Source organism: Papaver somniferum, chromosome 1, assembly GCF_003573695.1.
Source record: "Papaver somniferum cultivar HN1 chromosome 1, ASM357369v1, whole genome shotgun sequence".
NCBI classification, from domain to species: domain Eukaryota; kingdom Viridiplantae; phylum Streptophyta; class Magnoliopsida; order Ranunculales; family Papaveraceae; genus Papaver; species Papaver somniferum.
In genome coordinates, this window is record NC_039358.1 from 216,858,128 (window position 1) to 216,873,669 (window position 15,542).

The window sequence follows — 15,542 nt, forward strand, 5'->3', positions numbered from 1 at the left end:
CTTAAACAATAAATTATAAGGAATGCATTCTTTGCGAACCGTGGCTATATTTTTTATGAATTGATTCAAATGAATCAAACCGATTTTGTTTCAATTGTGTCTATGTATAAAGACCTAAGAAATTGAACAACTCTTCAACTAGTTCTTTTGAAGTCATTTGAACTAGTTATGAAGAAGATGAATACGGTTAATATGAAAGTGCTCATATGGTTAACCATTGGTTAACTATTTGTGAACCAACTAAGTGTACACCTTTAGGTACGGTTACTCAAACCTAAATGAAATACATTTCATTTGTGTATGACAAGCTAAGTTTTGATCTAACGGTTGAAATATATTAGCTTGTGTCTAATCAGGTTTTCATCTAACGGTGAATATTGAATGCTTTGTTACTAAGCTAACATTGATTGCAAACCCTGATTTGAAAACTATATAAAGGAAAACTCTAGCAACTGGAAAAACTAATCCCCACACCTCCTGTGTGATACTAGTTGGTTTAGCTAGAGTCAATTCTCCTTTAACCTTAGGTTTCTTCTCGAGACCCTATAGGTTAACGACTTAAAGACTTCATTGAGATTGTGAAGCCAGACGAAACTACTTCTCTTGTAGTTAAGCGATCTGATCTTGCCATTTCTATCGTACGATTTCAATTGAAAGATTGACTTGAGATTATATCTCTGATAGGGCAAGATAAAAAGAAATCACAAACATCTTCGTCTCATCGTTTGTGATTTCGCAATATCTTGTTTTGCTACCATACGATTAAGATTATTGTGAGGTGATTGATAATTCTAGGATGTTCTTCGGGAATATAAGTCCGGGTTATCGATTAGTTCTTGTTCACCTTGATTTTATCAAAAAATAGAACAAAACTCGTAGGTTTATCTGTGGAAGATAGATTTATATATTACCGTAGACTTTTCTGTGTGATACAAATTTGTTTATTCAAGTCTTCGACTTTGGGTCGTAACAACTCTTGGTTGTGGGTGAGATCAGCTAAGGGAATCAAGTGCGTAGCAACCTGATGGGATCAGAGACGTAAGGAGCGCAACTGTACCTTGAATCAGTGTGAGATTGATTGGGGTTCAACTACAGTCCAGGTCGAAGTTAGTTTGTAGTACTCTAGTGTCCGTAGCGGCTTAATACAGTGTGGTGTTCAATATGGACTAGGTCCCGGGGTTTTTCTGCATTTGCGGTTTCCTCGTTAACAAAAGTTCTGGTGTCTGTGTTATTTCTATTTAGCATTATATTTTTTTATATAATTGAAATATCACAGGTTGTGCGTTGTATTGATCAAGTGTGAAATCCAGCCTTTGGTTGTTGATTGGAAATTGATTGATCATTGGATATTGGTTTTTGGTACCATCCAAGTTTATATCCCTTGTATTTAATGAAGACTCGCATATTTCTATTTGCTTGAGTATAGATTAAATCAAGAGATCGAGGTATTAACTCCTTGATATACTTTTTATTAATATTGAGTCTGATTGTCTAGTTGATTCTCTTAAAAGTATATTAGAGTTAGTCCATACAGATTGCTAATCGAAATATTGGGTGAGGTTGTTAGACCCCGCATTTTCACGAAACCAACACATATTCCGAGAAATATGTAAGCGAGCTAAACTCAGTTCGAAATCTCAAATGTGTATAACCGACTATAGTAATACGACTTTTGTCTCAATATAAGAGATATAGTAGAAATAGACTTTCCAAGTTATAGATGAGTTTTAGGCTCCACATACCTTTTGTTGATGAAGTTCCACAAGATCTCCTTAGTAGTTCTTCGTCTTCAATTGATGAACGTCATGAAGTATAATGCTCAACTACACAATTTATCCTAGTCCGAGACATCACTATAAGTAGACTAGAAATCAAGACTTGTAGTTTTGATCACTAACATTGGCAAACAAGCTTGAGATAGCAACGCTTGCGAGTTCGACCGAGCAGTGCTCTAACAGTTTTGATCAACTAAACTTGACAAACAAGCTTGAGATAACAAACTGCAATTGTTGGCGGTTGTGATGAATTTGTGAGTTATGTGCATATATGTATGTTTAGGATGGTCAAAATGCTCGCTGCTGTTGCAACTGCAATTTGGTTGGCTATGGGTTGGAGAAATGGTCATTGGAAAAGAGTGCAGTTGTGAGGGTTCTGTCATGGGTTCATTTCAGCTGAGGTATAGAAGTGAGAAGAATGAATGGAATTGAATCACTGCCATGGGTTGTGGTTTGAATATGGAAGTGATTAAAGTCTTGAACTGTTTGGACTAAATGGGTGTTGTGTTGCTTTGTTGAAGAGTTAGAACAAAGATTGGAACTGAAGTTGGTAGAATATAATAGATGTGGTTAGTTGAAGCGAATAACAGTGAAATTAGGAGTGATGAATGTAGATGTTACAACTAGTTCGGCAGAAGTGGCTGATCGTGGAGATTTGAGTATTTTATCCTATGGGAGATGGTTGTGACAGTGCAGAGAATGGTGTTGCATGTGATGGCCAGAGTTGAATTGATTGTGAATGCATAGATGTATGTTTAGGATGGTAAAGATGCAGGTTGATAGTTGTATGATGAGTACTCAGTTTTATAGGGAGGTATGGCTTGTATGGTGTATAAAATGAATGCAGGGAGGTGATAGTGCTGAAGTGAAGAGTATATGGAGTCTCTGATAGTTCCCATGGTTATGATTAAAGGTTCAGTGAACGTTGAGCTTTGTTGTTGTTGCTTATGTGGATCTGAAATTGGTGACGTGTATAAATTCCACATGGAATACATGAGTCCACGTGTACAGAGTCCATACTGATTTACGTGAGTTAAATCAACTGATTTACGTGAGTTAAATCAACGATTCAAAGGACTATTAGGTGTTTTAAGGTCCACTTAACTGGGCTAACTTTCCATCCACCGTTTTTGGTCAAAACTGGCCTAGTTTTGAGAAATAAAAACACTGGCTTAGTTTTGTAAACCACAAAAAACATGCCTATTTTTGTAAATTGCGTAAATTTAATTAAAAAGTTCATTTTACCCTGTCAAATTCCTTTGACATGTCTATTTTAAGACTCATCATTAGTCAATTTTTACCTTTTAGTTTTCTCATTTTATGGATTAGTTCATGAGATATTGTTATGTTATCAGAGATTTTCCTTCTAGGGATGAAGGAAGATGGACAAGGGGATATAAATTTATCAAGCAAAACTTCCATCCTTACTGCCATTAATTAATTTAGAAATCACATTATAGGAGGTATTAGCAAGAGATGTAAGTTTAAATTCAGATGGAGTTGTTGGGTTTAGAGTTTTAAGAACCAGAGAGGTGAATAATGCATTCATCTCCTTAGCTAAGTGGCCAGTCCAGAAAAAAGTTTGAACCTTAAGAGTTAAGTATGATCCAATGATTTCCTAGTTTTGTTGAAAAATGTTTGGTGGGTAACCATCTGGACCAGAACTTTTATCAGGTTCCATAGAGAGCACAATTCTCTTGATTTCAATCATGGAAGGAGTAGCGCAAAGAATGTTATTATCGATGTCATTGATGCAAGATGAGATTAAATCAATCATTTCCTCATAAATAGTTGGAGTAACAAATATAGCAATTTTAAGAATATGACTAGTGATACAAGAGGCGATTTCCAATCTACTGTTAATCCATTCACCATCTTCGTTTTGGATGGTTCCTATTTCTTATATATCTTTGTTTAGGCTTACAGTAGAAATATCTAGTACTTATATCCCCTTTGGCTAGATTATGTTATCTACTTTTGCATTTCCAAAAATTCTTGTATTTCATACCAATTATTAAGTTCAAAGGTAAGGGTTACAAGATCCTTAGATTCAATCCCCCATTTGGCAGATGCGCAACCAATCCGCCTATTAGCGGATTGGACAGGGATAGACTTTTCAAATCCGCCGTTTTGGTTGACGGGACGCGGGTGACATCTCTAAAAATCCACTCGTTACCCTCTGACCACTCATGAATGTTAAATCAATCAAATATTTCCCTAAGTATGAGATAGTTATAACTTTGATCACTATCATTAACACTTTTTATGATATATTTTTGATCCATAAAGAATTTGGTGTCATGATATATTTTTGATCCATAAAGAATTTGGTGTCGGCGAGTTTCGAACTCGGGTGACTGGTATTATCACCCAATGACTTTACCATTAGATTATAGTGACACCGACTTTTTGTGATATTACTTTAGTTATCATTAAATTATTATTTCATAATTGAAGCAAACCTAGCCATTTATTCTCAAATTGTCGATAATCAATTTCTACACACCAAGAACGTTTGTTTTCCAAATGCTTGTATCTAACTTCAATTTCTTGAATTTTTCTTCAGCAACTGTACGGTGGTTGAATTGTCTATATTATTGTATACGACCAAATTAGCTGGTTGAAGATAAATTATTTGATTGAAATCCTAGATCTTCAATTAATTATGGGTTAAGGTAATTTTGAACATGATGTGGTCGAAAGACAATCAAAAAAGAAAGGAAAACCTAATGTTCTTTGTCTCGTTAACAAGCAGGAAGAAAAAGATCGACTGGTGCGACACGCTTAAAGAACTGTGGAATCTCACGGATTCAACATCAATGATTGATTTGATCAATTTCAAAAATTAGGTATGTTTATTAAAAAAACAAAACAAACTAATATATGATTATAAATTAAGAGCATTATTACAATAAACTAGTTCAAAGCCTAAACAAGCTAAGCTCCAATAGCGTACTACTATAGTTGAACAGGTTGCCCTGCAAGCCTACCAGCATGCCTCATGAAGAACTATCCAAGGGAGTCGAAGCGGATAGGAGGACTGACTATGTCACAAGGGGGATAAACTAACTCTATCTTCTATGTCAAATTCTGTAATATTACGCCATCGGAAATTCAAACCTGTGACCTTCTGGAGTGCATCAAACCTTTGAGGAACGGAGATGACCAGCTGAGCTAGCTACCCGTTTTCCATTCTATTCAGCCCACCCATCCAGGGGTGTCAAATCCGACAGATGGACTGAACGCGGCCGAAAATCCCAAATCCGCCATTTAAACGGCTGGACACAGGTGGCATCACCGTCCATCCATTCATCTGCTGCTCACCCCTAGGTCACTAGGCCGATGGAGTACAACTTTTACAAACCAACTTTACAACTGTGGTTGAATTGGGTCTAATCCAAGAAGATTTCAGGCGTGAGCTATACTTGCTAGTTGATTCAAAACTAACGGGCCTTCAGATTCAACCCAGTACATGATCACTCTTTCCTTTCTGTATTTGAGAGTTTTCCAAATTAGGAAGGAAAGTACCTTAAACTCAACGTATTCTAGCTTCGCCATTATGTTCATCAATAGCAGAGCCAGTAGGGGCAGTTGCCCCACTAGCGAACTGACTCCCAAAGTCGAATAAAAACTGAACTTGTCCTTTTCACATCGCAAGTGAATATACATCACATTTGACTTGTTGTGTATTTGGCCCCTTCTAATATGTAGGCCGGTTCCACCACTGGTGCATGAGCCACAAACTGATACGAACCGACACAAATGTCTTAAATACAAACGTTGCAGCACTCTGGTGCATGATCAATCTCGCACTTAGGATGTCACACTACAGACTCTCATTTGCCATTGGAATCGCCATACCCATAAATTGGAATTTCAAAATTAGACTTTTCTCCTGAAACAACTAGACAATATTTCGAATGTGATGTATATTCACTCAAGCTGTACTTAACATATGTGGGGTTGTAGTTGAACCACATTTTCCTACTAATGATTTCTCTGTTTCGTCATATCCTTTGCCAGATTAGTTAAGAAGACAAGCAGGATGGTTTAGTTGGGCTGTGTTTAATTTTCCAATTTGGAATTAAATTTGTTGTTGCAACAACATCCATGGTGGTTATAACTCCAAATGCATAAAGCTGGTGAGAATGTACTTGACAAAATAGATATTGCGACGTACCTAGTACGTATAGTATGGAAATCTAACTCATCCATATACACATCACAGTAATCAATATCCCCATACCAGAAGATGTTGCTTCAACAAGGCAAATTATTATACTAATTGCATTTAATATATAAAAATATATGTACAAAACAGAGGAAAAGAAATCCAAATATGGTTAAATTCTGATCCTAATTATCAACTACTAAAATTTTATTCTTCATACCAACTGATCAAACTACTAGTGCAGAAGACTAAGTGTATGCAGGGACTTGGCGACTTTCCGAGGAGGGCTTTGATAATAATGATTTTTGGGAATAGAATTAACAAACTTGCAATTAGGACAAGAAGGGAAGGATTTTGAAACCATAACAAGAAGATTGCATTTCAGGCAACCCATAGCAGCCATATTACTAATTGAAGAACTTTTTGTACTTAAATCCTCTAAAACTTCAGAGCTTTTGCTGCTTCTTGCATCATCATCGTCAGAATTTGAGAGGCTAAGCTCCAAATCTAGCTTTTGATGTTTATGCTGCCAATTATTGTTATTGCAGCTTTTCTTCTTCATCATTATTGGGTTTTTACTCAAATTATACCTTCTTCCAAACTACAAACCAAAAAGAGAAAAACTACAAAAAATCAAAACCCATAAAATAAAAGATAAGATTATGAAAAGGTAATCTAAGAAAAACGTAAATCATCAAAGAGTGACTGAGTGAGATTACCTGGAGATCATGGAAATCTGAAAGGTAGTTTTCTTTCGGTTGAAGTTCAGGAGTATTGCTCATCATAGTGGCAAAAACAGAAGACTTAGTAGTTGAGCTGATGGTGCTGTTATCGTCGTTGTTCGGTTGATACTTTCTCTTCTTAGAAGGACTCTCATCTGATTCTGAAAAAGAGCTACTGTTACCCAAAGAAAGCTCAGGATAATGATCCATCCAATCCTAACAAACAAAAAGTTCTCTGCCCTTCCAAAAATTCTTCCAAGTATTCTTCAAAAATTGGTTGAAGATCAAAAACAGAGAAGAAAGTAGAAACCCAATTAAGGAAATTACGTTACCGAGAGAGAAAGAGAAAAAGATGAAAACCACCAAAGAGAGAGTAAGTGAATTTATACTACAAAGCATTCATTCATGCAGATGGGAGTGTTAACATAAATGAGATATCATAAATGAGTTTCATCAAACCCACATTAAAAGTTAGGAGCCAAACCAAGAAATTCATTAATGGTATGGGCAAGTAGATATATATCACCATTTAATGCTTTCAAAGAATATAAGACTGACTTTAATTATCTAACCAGAATCCAAGTACCAGTGATCCATCCATATATCTTATTGTACACACAATACAAACATTGTTACAGTGTATAGGATTATTAGACAAGTCAACAACTTATTCCTATCCCTAAAATTTTACCTAGTCAATCATGGCCAAGCAGGTTTCGGTTCATTCACCTATACAAGATTTTTATGTGTGGCTCCTATTATTTTGGGTGGAATTTTATGCTTGAAATTTTGTCTACTTCTTGAGCTGCAGTAGGACTTAACAGTCAATTGAAGATGGCCCAGGTTTAACTCTTTTCCTAATAATGGTAGTTGTGTGGTGGCTCACGTAAGTTGGAAATTATATACTTTTCGGCTAAGGTTGAAATGTTTAACCGGGGAAAACTTGTATGATGCAAATTTCGTTTAGCCTTGAACCTGTTAGGGAATAAGTGTGATATAAATCACCCTTTCATTTTCTGTCTCTATTAGTGTCCTGTTCAAATGCATTTATAATCAAAGATTGGTACGGTGTTCTACAAATTAAAATGGTTCTGTATCATAAATATCTTTCCGTTAAGCAGAGCCTAATTAGTTGAGAGCAAAATGCATGAGTTCTGGTTTCAGAATCTACATGCAGTCAAACGAAAAAAGTTTGAATTATTTTTGCCTCATTAAGAAAGTTCTTTCTTCCTCAGCCTCTGTCCATTTCACCCTAAAACATTATGATCATTACATCCTAATTCAATATCACAAAGATCAAGATAATTAATTCACTAAGCGGGAATTACGAATATTGAGTCATCCCATTATTCGCATAGATTCATAGGACATTAATTTTTAATGTTATAGTACTAATTGTTTAACAAATATGTCATTAAAATCTCCTAGAGATGAACCACAAGTGAAGCAATCCAGGTAAGGTCAAGGTCAGATTGTCTAACCCCAGATACCATCTGTTGTTATTAAAAATCTAAAACAGAGAAGAGTAAATATAAATAATATATCTACATTTTTCAAATTCAACCAAGTACGGATACCTCATAAATTTACACTACTAACTTGTAGGGGAAGCATTCAAAAACTTGGCCCAAATCTCTTAATTTTCTACATCTAATTAATGATGTACTTTTGTCTAATATGTTTTGGTTGAAAATTTAATGCAGTGTTATTGACATAACAACCAATCAAAAATCTGTTTACATCTATATTTAATGCGGTGTTATTGATAGTTATAGTAAACCATAATTTTGGTCTCTCTACACTGGATTTCATACACAAAATTAGAAAAGGTGAAGAGCAAGATTCGGTTCTTTCAAATTTTTCTTACTCATCTGAGTCCTCACTTATAAGGGAAAAGATGTTTCCAATATATGCTTTTTATCTGACTCGGTGTCTCTTGAATCAGATACTTAGCCTCAACTTAAACTAAAGTTAGAAGTTCTGGTCTCCTAAAACAAATGAAGGGTCTGAAATCTGACTCAACCCCTAGTTAGATTCAGACATTGACTCAGCAAAGTACAAATGTCACCTAAAGTTGTAAAGGCTATATATAGGGCTCTTAAACACCTCCAACAACACCCATAAATTGGAGTTTCCTGAAAAATCTGAACCCATTTAATGCTAAATTTAAATGTTTACTTCTTCAATGTCCACACTGCAGAGAACTCTGTTGCTTCAGTAAACCAAAATCTAACACAAATTTCTCTTCTTCTATAACTCATGCATGGCTCCTCTAATTTGACAGTACAAACAAACACAAATCATGGTGCACCTTTCAATATTTTATTAGCTCAAGGAAAATTCATATTTTGTTTCAATCTTCCTAAGGATCATCTATGCGAAAAATAAATCTAATTTCAAATGTGTCGCTTAAAGAAAAATAACTTACCATCAGAACCACCCCCAATAATCATCCATCATTCATCATCACCAATACCCTGTTGAGGTGTAAATACATACAGATAAATTAGGTGTAAGGATGTATGATAGATTCAAATCTTAAATTTATAGCATATGTCAGGTAATCAAGAAGCCATTAAAGCCAAATGCTGCAGAGTACATGTTATATATGAATGCTATCAACCGCTATTAGACAGAAACAATTATGTAGCAGTTCCAGCATTTAGAGCATGAGGTAGTAAACACCAGTGCATCAATAAAAAATATATATGTATAAATTCAAATATTCATAGTGAGATACAAATTCTAGATTTACAATATATCATCAAATCTTTTCTGTATTTAAGAAAGTATGATATGATATTTTGACAAAAGTTACTAGGAGAGTTAAGTGTTGCTTCTAATATCACGCATAAGTTTGTTGATGGATGCCAAGTCTTGCCACAAAGCCAATTGCAAGATGTAATAACAATTATAAGGTTGAGTACTCTATTCATCCTCCTTTACTGTTCACAACAGCTGATTACCTTATTAACCGACATTATGAATATCTTGAGTAACAAATCAACTGCAAGAAAGAGATTTGTCACATTAATTGGGACCAGAACAGTTTTATGATTATGACTTCATAATTTTGAAAGGCATAGCTTGGCGGCTTATATATCCATGGGCTACCATTCTTTAAACTTTTAAACCATATAGTTTGCCGACAATATCGTCAAAATACTGAAATATGCAGAAAACAATCATTTTCCTAATAAACTTGACCCAGGACCATAGAAAATAGATCGAGCAAAAAGACACAAGACTCTGGCTACTAAAGTGATGAGCCCACTTAGATCTAGAAAACAGAAAATTAACAAGAGTTTTGTAGAACAAAGGCTACAACACTTCTGCAAAATAGATATCTGAGTCCACTACATACTACAATCATAAGAAGAAGAGGAAAGAAAAACAGCCTTGTTCTGATCCATCGAAAAACCTAATCATCAACTATATATATATAATACGTGTTGTGTTATACACATGGACGTCCATACACTGTGCCACACTCGTGGAAATTCTTAGAGTACATGTACACAACTATGCTAGACATTGTACGTAAATCTTGTGTGTGCCTCAACATAATCGAGTCTGTGAACCACTGTTTAAAAAATAGACAGGTGTTATGGTGGCCATTAAGATTCTTTTCCAAAAACTGCTGTTATGGTCACTAATGGACGTGTAACAGGAAAAAGAAACGGTGTGATGGTAACAGTCGGAGCATTACACTGTTATAGTGGCCTTCTAAAACATTGCTTTCAATGTATCATAAAATCATCACGTCAGTGTCTTGCATGTATAAGCAATTGTATTACATCTAACATAACAAATAATAACTAACATAGAGCGCATAATTACTGAGACGAGTAAATATGCACGTGTGGTCATTTTAGGTTTTCAGCTTTCTAACACCCTGTGTATCATAGTTATTATGGTTATGACTTGCTTAACTAGTTATGAATTCGCCTGATTCTACTATGGTGGAGGAAGGGAACTACGATTTAACAGAATTGAATTAAATTGCTGCCAACATTTAACAACACTCGCAGCTCTTGAGTATGAGTGATAGGAAGTTTGTTTTGCTTTTGTATGAAACTAATCAAAACAGACAAAATATACGGGTTTCAATTTGATCTAAATTAGCGTATGAGACATGCTGGTAACAAGTACAACACATACTATGTATATGTTAGTCCTTGTTCTTAACCGTACAGACGAGATATTAAGCCATAGATTCAGATAAAAATGACAGGTAAAGGTATTGTAGTCCCTTCCTAGGGGGCATGAACTCATTTGCTAAGGAGGATGGAACCGGTGCATTTTCCTGCCAAAATGTTATAACACTCCTGCTAGGTCTGAGATGGAGATGAATCTAGAGCTTAATTTCGGTGTGACGATTTCTTAAGAATCTACCTTATTAAGATTCACATCAATCTACAATTCCATTAACTAGGTTGGACTTTTCAGGTTTTCAGTTACCAATTTTTATTATAATGGTATTTGAAGTTATTGAACAACTTGATCATTTTTTACTCTGAGAATCACCTAGATGAGGAGATTGGACTCGCTACAAGACACCCCTTGCATGATCTCCAGGTTTACCCCACAAACTACCACTTCCGATGTAATTTCACAAAACATAACGTCTATATGCCTATTGCAGGTACTGTAAATTGTTACCTGTGAGAGAACTGTAATTTCACACTCGGTCATGCTAAATATTCTCATGAAGGTCCTCGAACCATTTTTTCCGAACTTGTGTTGCTCCTGCACATGAAGAATCGATGTTATAAAGATTTAGGTAACTATTCATGAAATATATGATGAATCTCAGATTCTTAGTGATGTATGCATACCAGATTCATGCACTACACCAATATTGTATTTGTTGTGACTAGCATCCAGAAATCACAGCCTTTCCTGAGAACACACTAATAATTCACAACAAAAAAGTTACCCATCGAGTTGAACTTCTAGTTGTAGATTCACCGTGCTCACATGACAAAAGCAATTCTGCAATGTGTCAAATTACTAACACTTTATAGATTAACAATGTGGTACAGGTATCAGAAGAACAATCAAATTATACATTGCTGAATTGATGTTACTTTCCAGAAAACAACATTCACCCACACTTAAACATTAAACTGTTTGCTCCACATGCAAATCTCAAGTATCCACATGTTTACAACAGTGGTCAGCATGCAAAAACAGAAACATAAATGCAGCTACAAGAAAAATGCTTCCATTTGAGATAAAGCTCAAATTGAGATTTAAGAAACACATGAGGTAAACCTAATTTCTTATAGAGCTTCTAGTGGTTCTATTATGAGGTATGGCAGTCCTCGGTTAAGAAACTGAAGCACTTGGCGTTGCAAACGATGAGGTTCAATAATTTGAGTAGTTTCTAACCAAAGCTTCTTCTCAAGCGATCAAGCAGCTGAAAAATTAAATAGAAGCAGTGTAAAACAGCTGGTGATAATCAATTTGTATGATACCAATATAATGCCAAGAAAAAAGGAAAGCATCTCTCTGACTCTAACAGGGAAAGCAAAACTTATACCAGAAATGGATATTGCAGAAACCACCCCACAACAGGAATGTTATAGAGGAAAGCCTTCACAGAAGGCCAAAAACCACTGCGAGTAAAGGTAATTACAGCAGTCAAAACTATGAAGTGCTAGAAGTTGAATTTAATACACTTTGGAGTTTGAGACAAATGCCTGACCTGAATAGAACGATAATACCATATATTTCAATAACGATACCAGCTATCGGCCAACGAACAAAAATTAAGAAGAGCCCAACAATAAATGGCAAAGAACCCTGAACAAAAGTAAACAATTTTAACTCCAACTGATTGTACGGTTTAGACTTCACGCAAGTATATCATAATCTGTACAAAGTCAGAACATAAAACTTCATGCGCTTCTTTTGATGCTTTAAGTTACATATATCTATGAAATGCAGCAAATGCTTTATGAAGTTCTTAGCAAAGTGAACACATTTTTGTAAATGAGAACTAAGTTAAAATTCTAACCACTTATATTGGGATTTTTTCAGATAAATCACGAGCAATAGTAACTACCAAATGGAACTTCCTGAAGGTACCTTGTAGTTCTTTCTGTTTGTGAAGAGTTTCAAGGTAGACTGTACCCCCAGTAAAAGAACTACTCCAGATAAAAAAAATAGCTGCAACAAAATGTAAAATAGGAAGCTGTAACCATAATAGGACACCTTAGGAAAACAAATTAAATAAACATTGAGAGAAGTTTATGAGGATGTACATTTCCCAAAGCAATCAAACCCCTGTCAAAGAAAAGGAGTACACCTAGAAATGTGAAAGCGATACCAAAACCAACAAGGCCAATCCCGATCTCTGCATTTTGGAGGAACATTTTGAGTATTAACACAAATTTGAAAGAAATTTTGAGGAAACGCCAGTATAAGAGTCGAAAAACAGATAACCGAACAATACAATACAGAGCACAGCTGGTTTCAGTATAGAGCCCACATTAACAAACGAAATGGAACATTGTCAAAATTGGCCAAAATTTTGTTGACCTATGTGCATCAATACAGGAAATTGTGTTCGACTTCTGACCACCTCATCTACCATGTTAAATTCATGAAAATTTTGACCATTCCGGGGAACCTTTTACCTGAACTGTTGCATTTGACATCTACGTTTTATTTCAGCTAAACAAGATTTCCATATCTTAGGCAAAATGCACAAGAAATCAAGTTGCTAAGTGGAAATATTTTGATCATTATATCTTAAGAAATATGCACAGGAAATAAGCATTGCCCAGCCACATACAAGTTTTATCAAATCCATTTTCATAACTAATATAAACTTCAAAATAGCTAGAGGTAGTCACTGTGAGCACGCCTATAATTACTAGGTTGAGACATTCAAAATAGCTTCTTCACCACAGAGAGATGCATATAGGCACAAAAACCTAGTGTTAAGTAATTCAAGCTTAAAGAGAAAAGATGGTCTTACTTTTCTGCTCACTTAGTTCGTATGCCATCTTTCTTTCGGGTTCTTCAAGCTACTTCGCAAACAATTACACACTCCCCCGCCCAAAGCTGTAAATTAGTTGAAATTACATTGAAATTAAGTCAAGTTAAGCAAGATACCAATCAAAAACAGACAACATCAAATTAATTTTCCAAGAGATCAGAATTAACTTGATCTGAATTGAAGATTTGAGTTGAGAAATTCAATCTATACACATTATCATCCGTAACGATTCCCCGCTAACTTTAAGAAATAATGAATCAACAACAAAGAGATTGCATAGGAGGAAACTAACCTTTGCAATTCAGAAACGAATCAGAATCTAGGGTTTGATCAACTTTTCAATTCTAGGGCTTTCTGAAACGGTTGGAGAATGAAATTCTTAAGTTCTGTAGCTATGTAACTAGGAGGACTTTAAAAGGAGAACCGGAATTTTGGTTCTGAGAGCAACTGCAGTGGTGCGAGTATAACCAAAGACCAAAAAAAACGACTAAATTTGAGTTTAGTCTGGTGTGTGACGCTACGGTGGAAGACTAAATTTGATCGAGCGTAACACTGTGCATCCGCCCGTTATTTTAAAAAAAAAAAAAAAAAAAAAAAAAAAAAAAAATTGGGGCGGACGATTAAATCTCCGCCCGTCCCACTAAAGAGTCAAAGTAATCTTATGGGGCGGAGGTGTAAACGTCCGCCCCATACAAAATTGAAAAAAAAAAATGGCGCGGAGATTAAATTTACGCCTGGTGTGGGGCGTAAACTAAATGTACGCCTGGTGTGGGGCGTAGCCTTCAGGTCCCGCGCGATCAAATTTGGGTTTAGTCTTGGTCCCAGACCAAATATAGTCTGAAATATAGTCGATGGTCAGGATTTAATCGATAGTCCGTCCCACTACGTCTCGTTAATAAACCAAATATTTAGGTTTAGTCGCCCACTGTGGATGCTCTGAGAGGACCAAACTAAAATTTTGAGCGTAAAAAGATGGTCAAGGTGGTTTGACTATCGAGTAAACGAGCATGTTTGTTTTTTCCTCTATCAAGGATCAACCTCTATGTATTGATGGACCCCACAAAATTTGGTTTTTTTTTTTTGCTGAGAAACACACTTTTAAATTAAGAAAGAAAAGAGTTACAGAGTACTTTTATGTTTCCATCCCTAATATTAGAGTTCAAAAAAGAAGGAATAGAGACCCAAGAACCCTTAAGACTTAGTCTCCTAGCCTGTCGAGCTAGACGATCTGCTAAGAGATTATTAACACGCTTTATATACATAACTTTAAAAGACAAAGAAGTAGAAATTAAACGCCGACAATGCTCGACAAGATCACTGCTTCTCCAAGCTACATTGGTATTGTCTTTATTGCTGAACTGAACAAGCTGTAGATAGTCACTAACGAAAACGACTCTGGTAAGATGCATCTCTTCTGCCCAAGAGATGGCCAAAATTAGAGCAGCAGCCCCAACACCTACTGCATCTGACATCAACCCAAAGTCGGAATGAAAGCTTTTTACATTACCTGCAATGTCACACCAAATAACACCCAAACCCATATTATAGTCTTTGAAAGAACCATCAATAAACATAATATGATCCACTCTCTGCTCTAGGGATCTTATTAACTGGAAGAGAAAAACTTGAAGTAGTCAGAGGAGAGATATAAGTATTAATCATCCTCTTCGAATCCAAAATAACCTTATTCAGGTCAAAAGAAACATTCTTGAACATCACAATACATCTGAGTTTCCATATACACCACATTACAGTAGCTCCAATACTAGGCCAAGAAACATTATAAGGGGAAACACCTAACTCAGAATCATGCCAATACAGGAAATAATCGTCTAACCATTCCATATCCATGTTAATCAAGTGAA

At 35.6% G+C, this 15,542-nt stretch overlaps 2 protein-coding genes across 2 annotated transcripts; both read right to left on the reverse strand.

Annotated features, from left to right (window-relative positions):
- Positions 1 to 6,034: 6,034 nt before the first annotated feature.
- On the reverse strand, positions 6,035 to 7,358 carry LOC113315870. The gene is made up of 2 exons (XM_026564116.1): positions 6,666 to 7,358; positions 6,035 to 6,547 (listed from the first exon to the last, which is right to left on the reverse strand). The coding sequence occupies exons 1-2, from the start codon at positions 6,876 to 6,878 to the stop codon at positions 6,182 to 6,184; spliced, it is 579 nt and encodes a 192-aa protein (XP_026419901.1). The 5' UTR covers positions 6,879 to 7,358; the 3' UTR covers positions 6,035 to 6,181.
- A 4,313-nt stretch (positions 7,359 to 11,671) lies between these two features.
- LOC113315876 (vesicle transport protein GOT1-like) lies at positions 11,672 to 14,103 on the reverse strand. Its single transcript, XM_026564123.1, has 7 exons — positions 13,970 to 14,103; positions 13,657 to 13,742; positions 12,938 to 13,029; positions 12,762 to 12,842; positions 12,379 to 12,476; positions 12,214 to 12,289; positions 11,672 to 12,090 (listed from the first exon to the last, which is right to left on the reverse strand). Exons 2-7 carry the CDS (start codon positions 13,682 to 13,684, stop codon positions 12,058 to 12,060), a joined length of 408 nt encoding a protein of 135 aa, XP_026419908.1. The 5' UTR covers positions 13,685 to 13,742; positions 13,970 to 14,103; the 3' UTR covers positions 11,672 to 12,057.
- Positions 14,104 to 15,542: the final 1,439 nt, after the last annotated feature.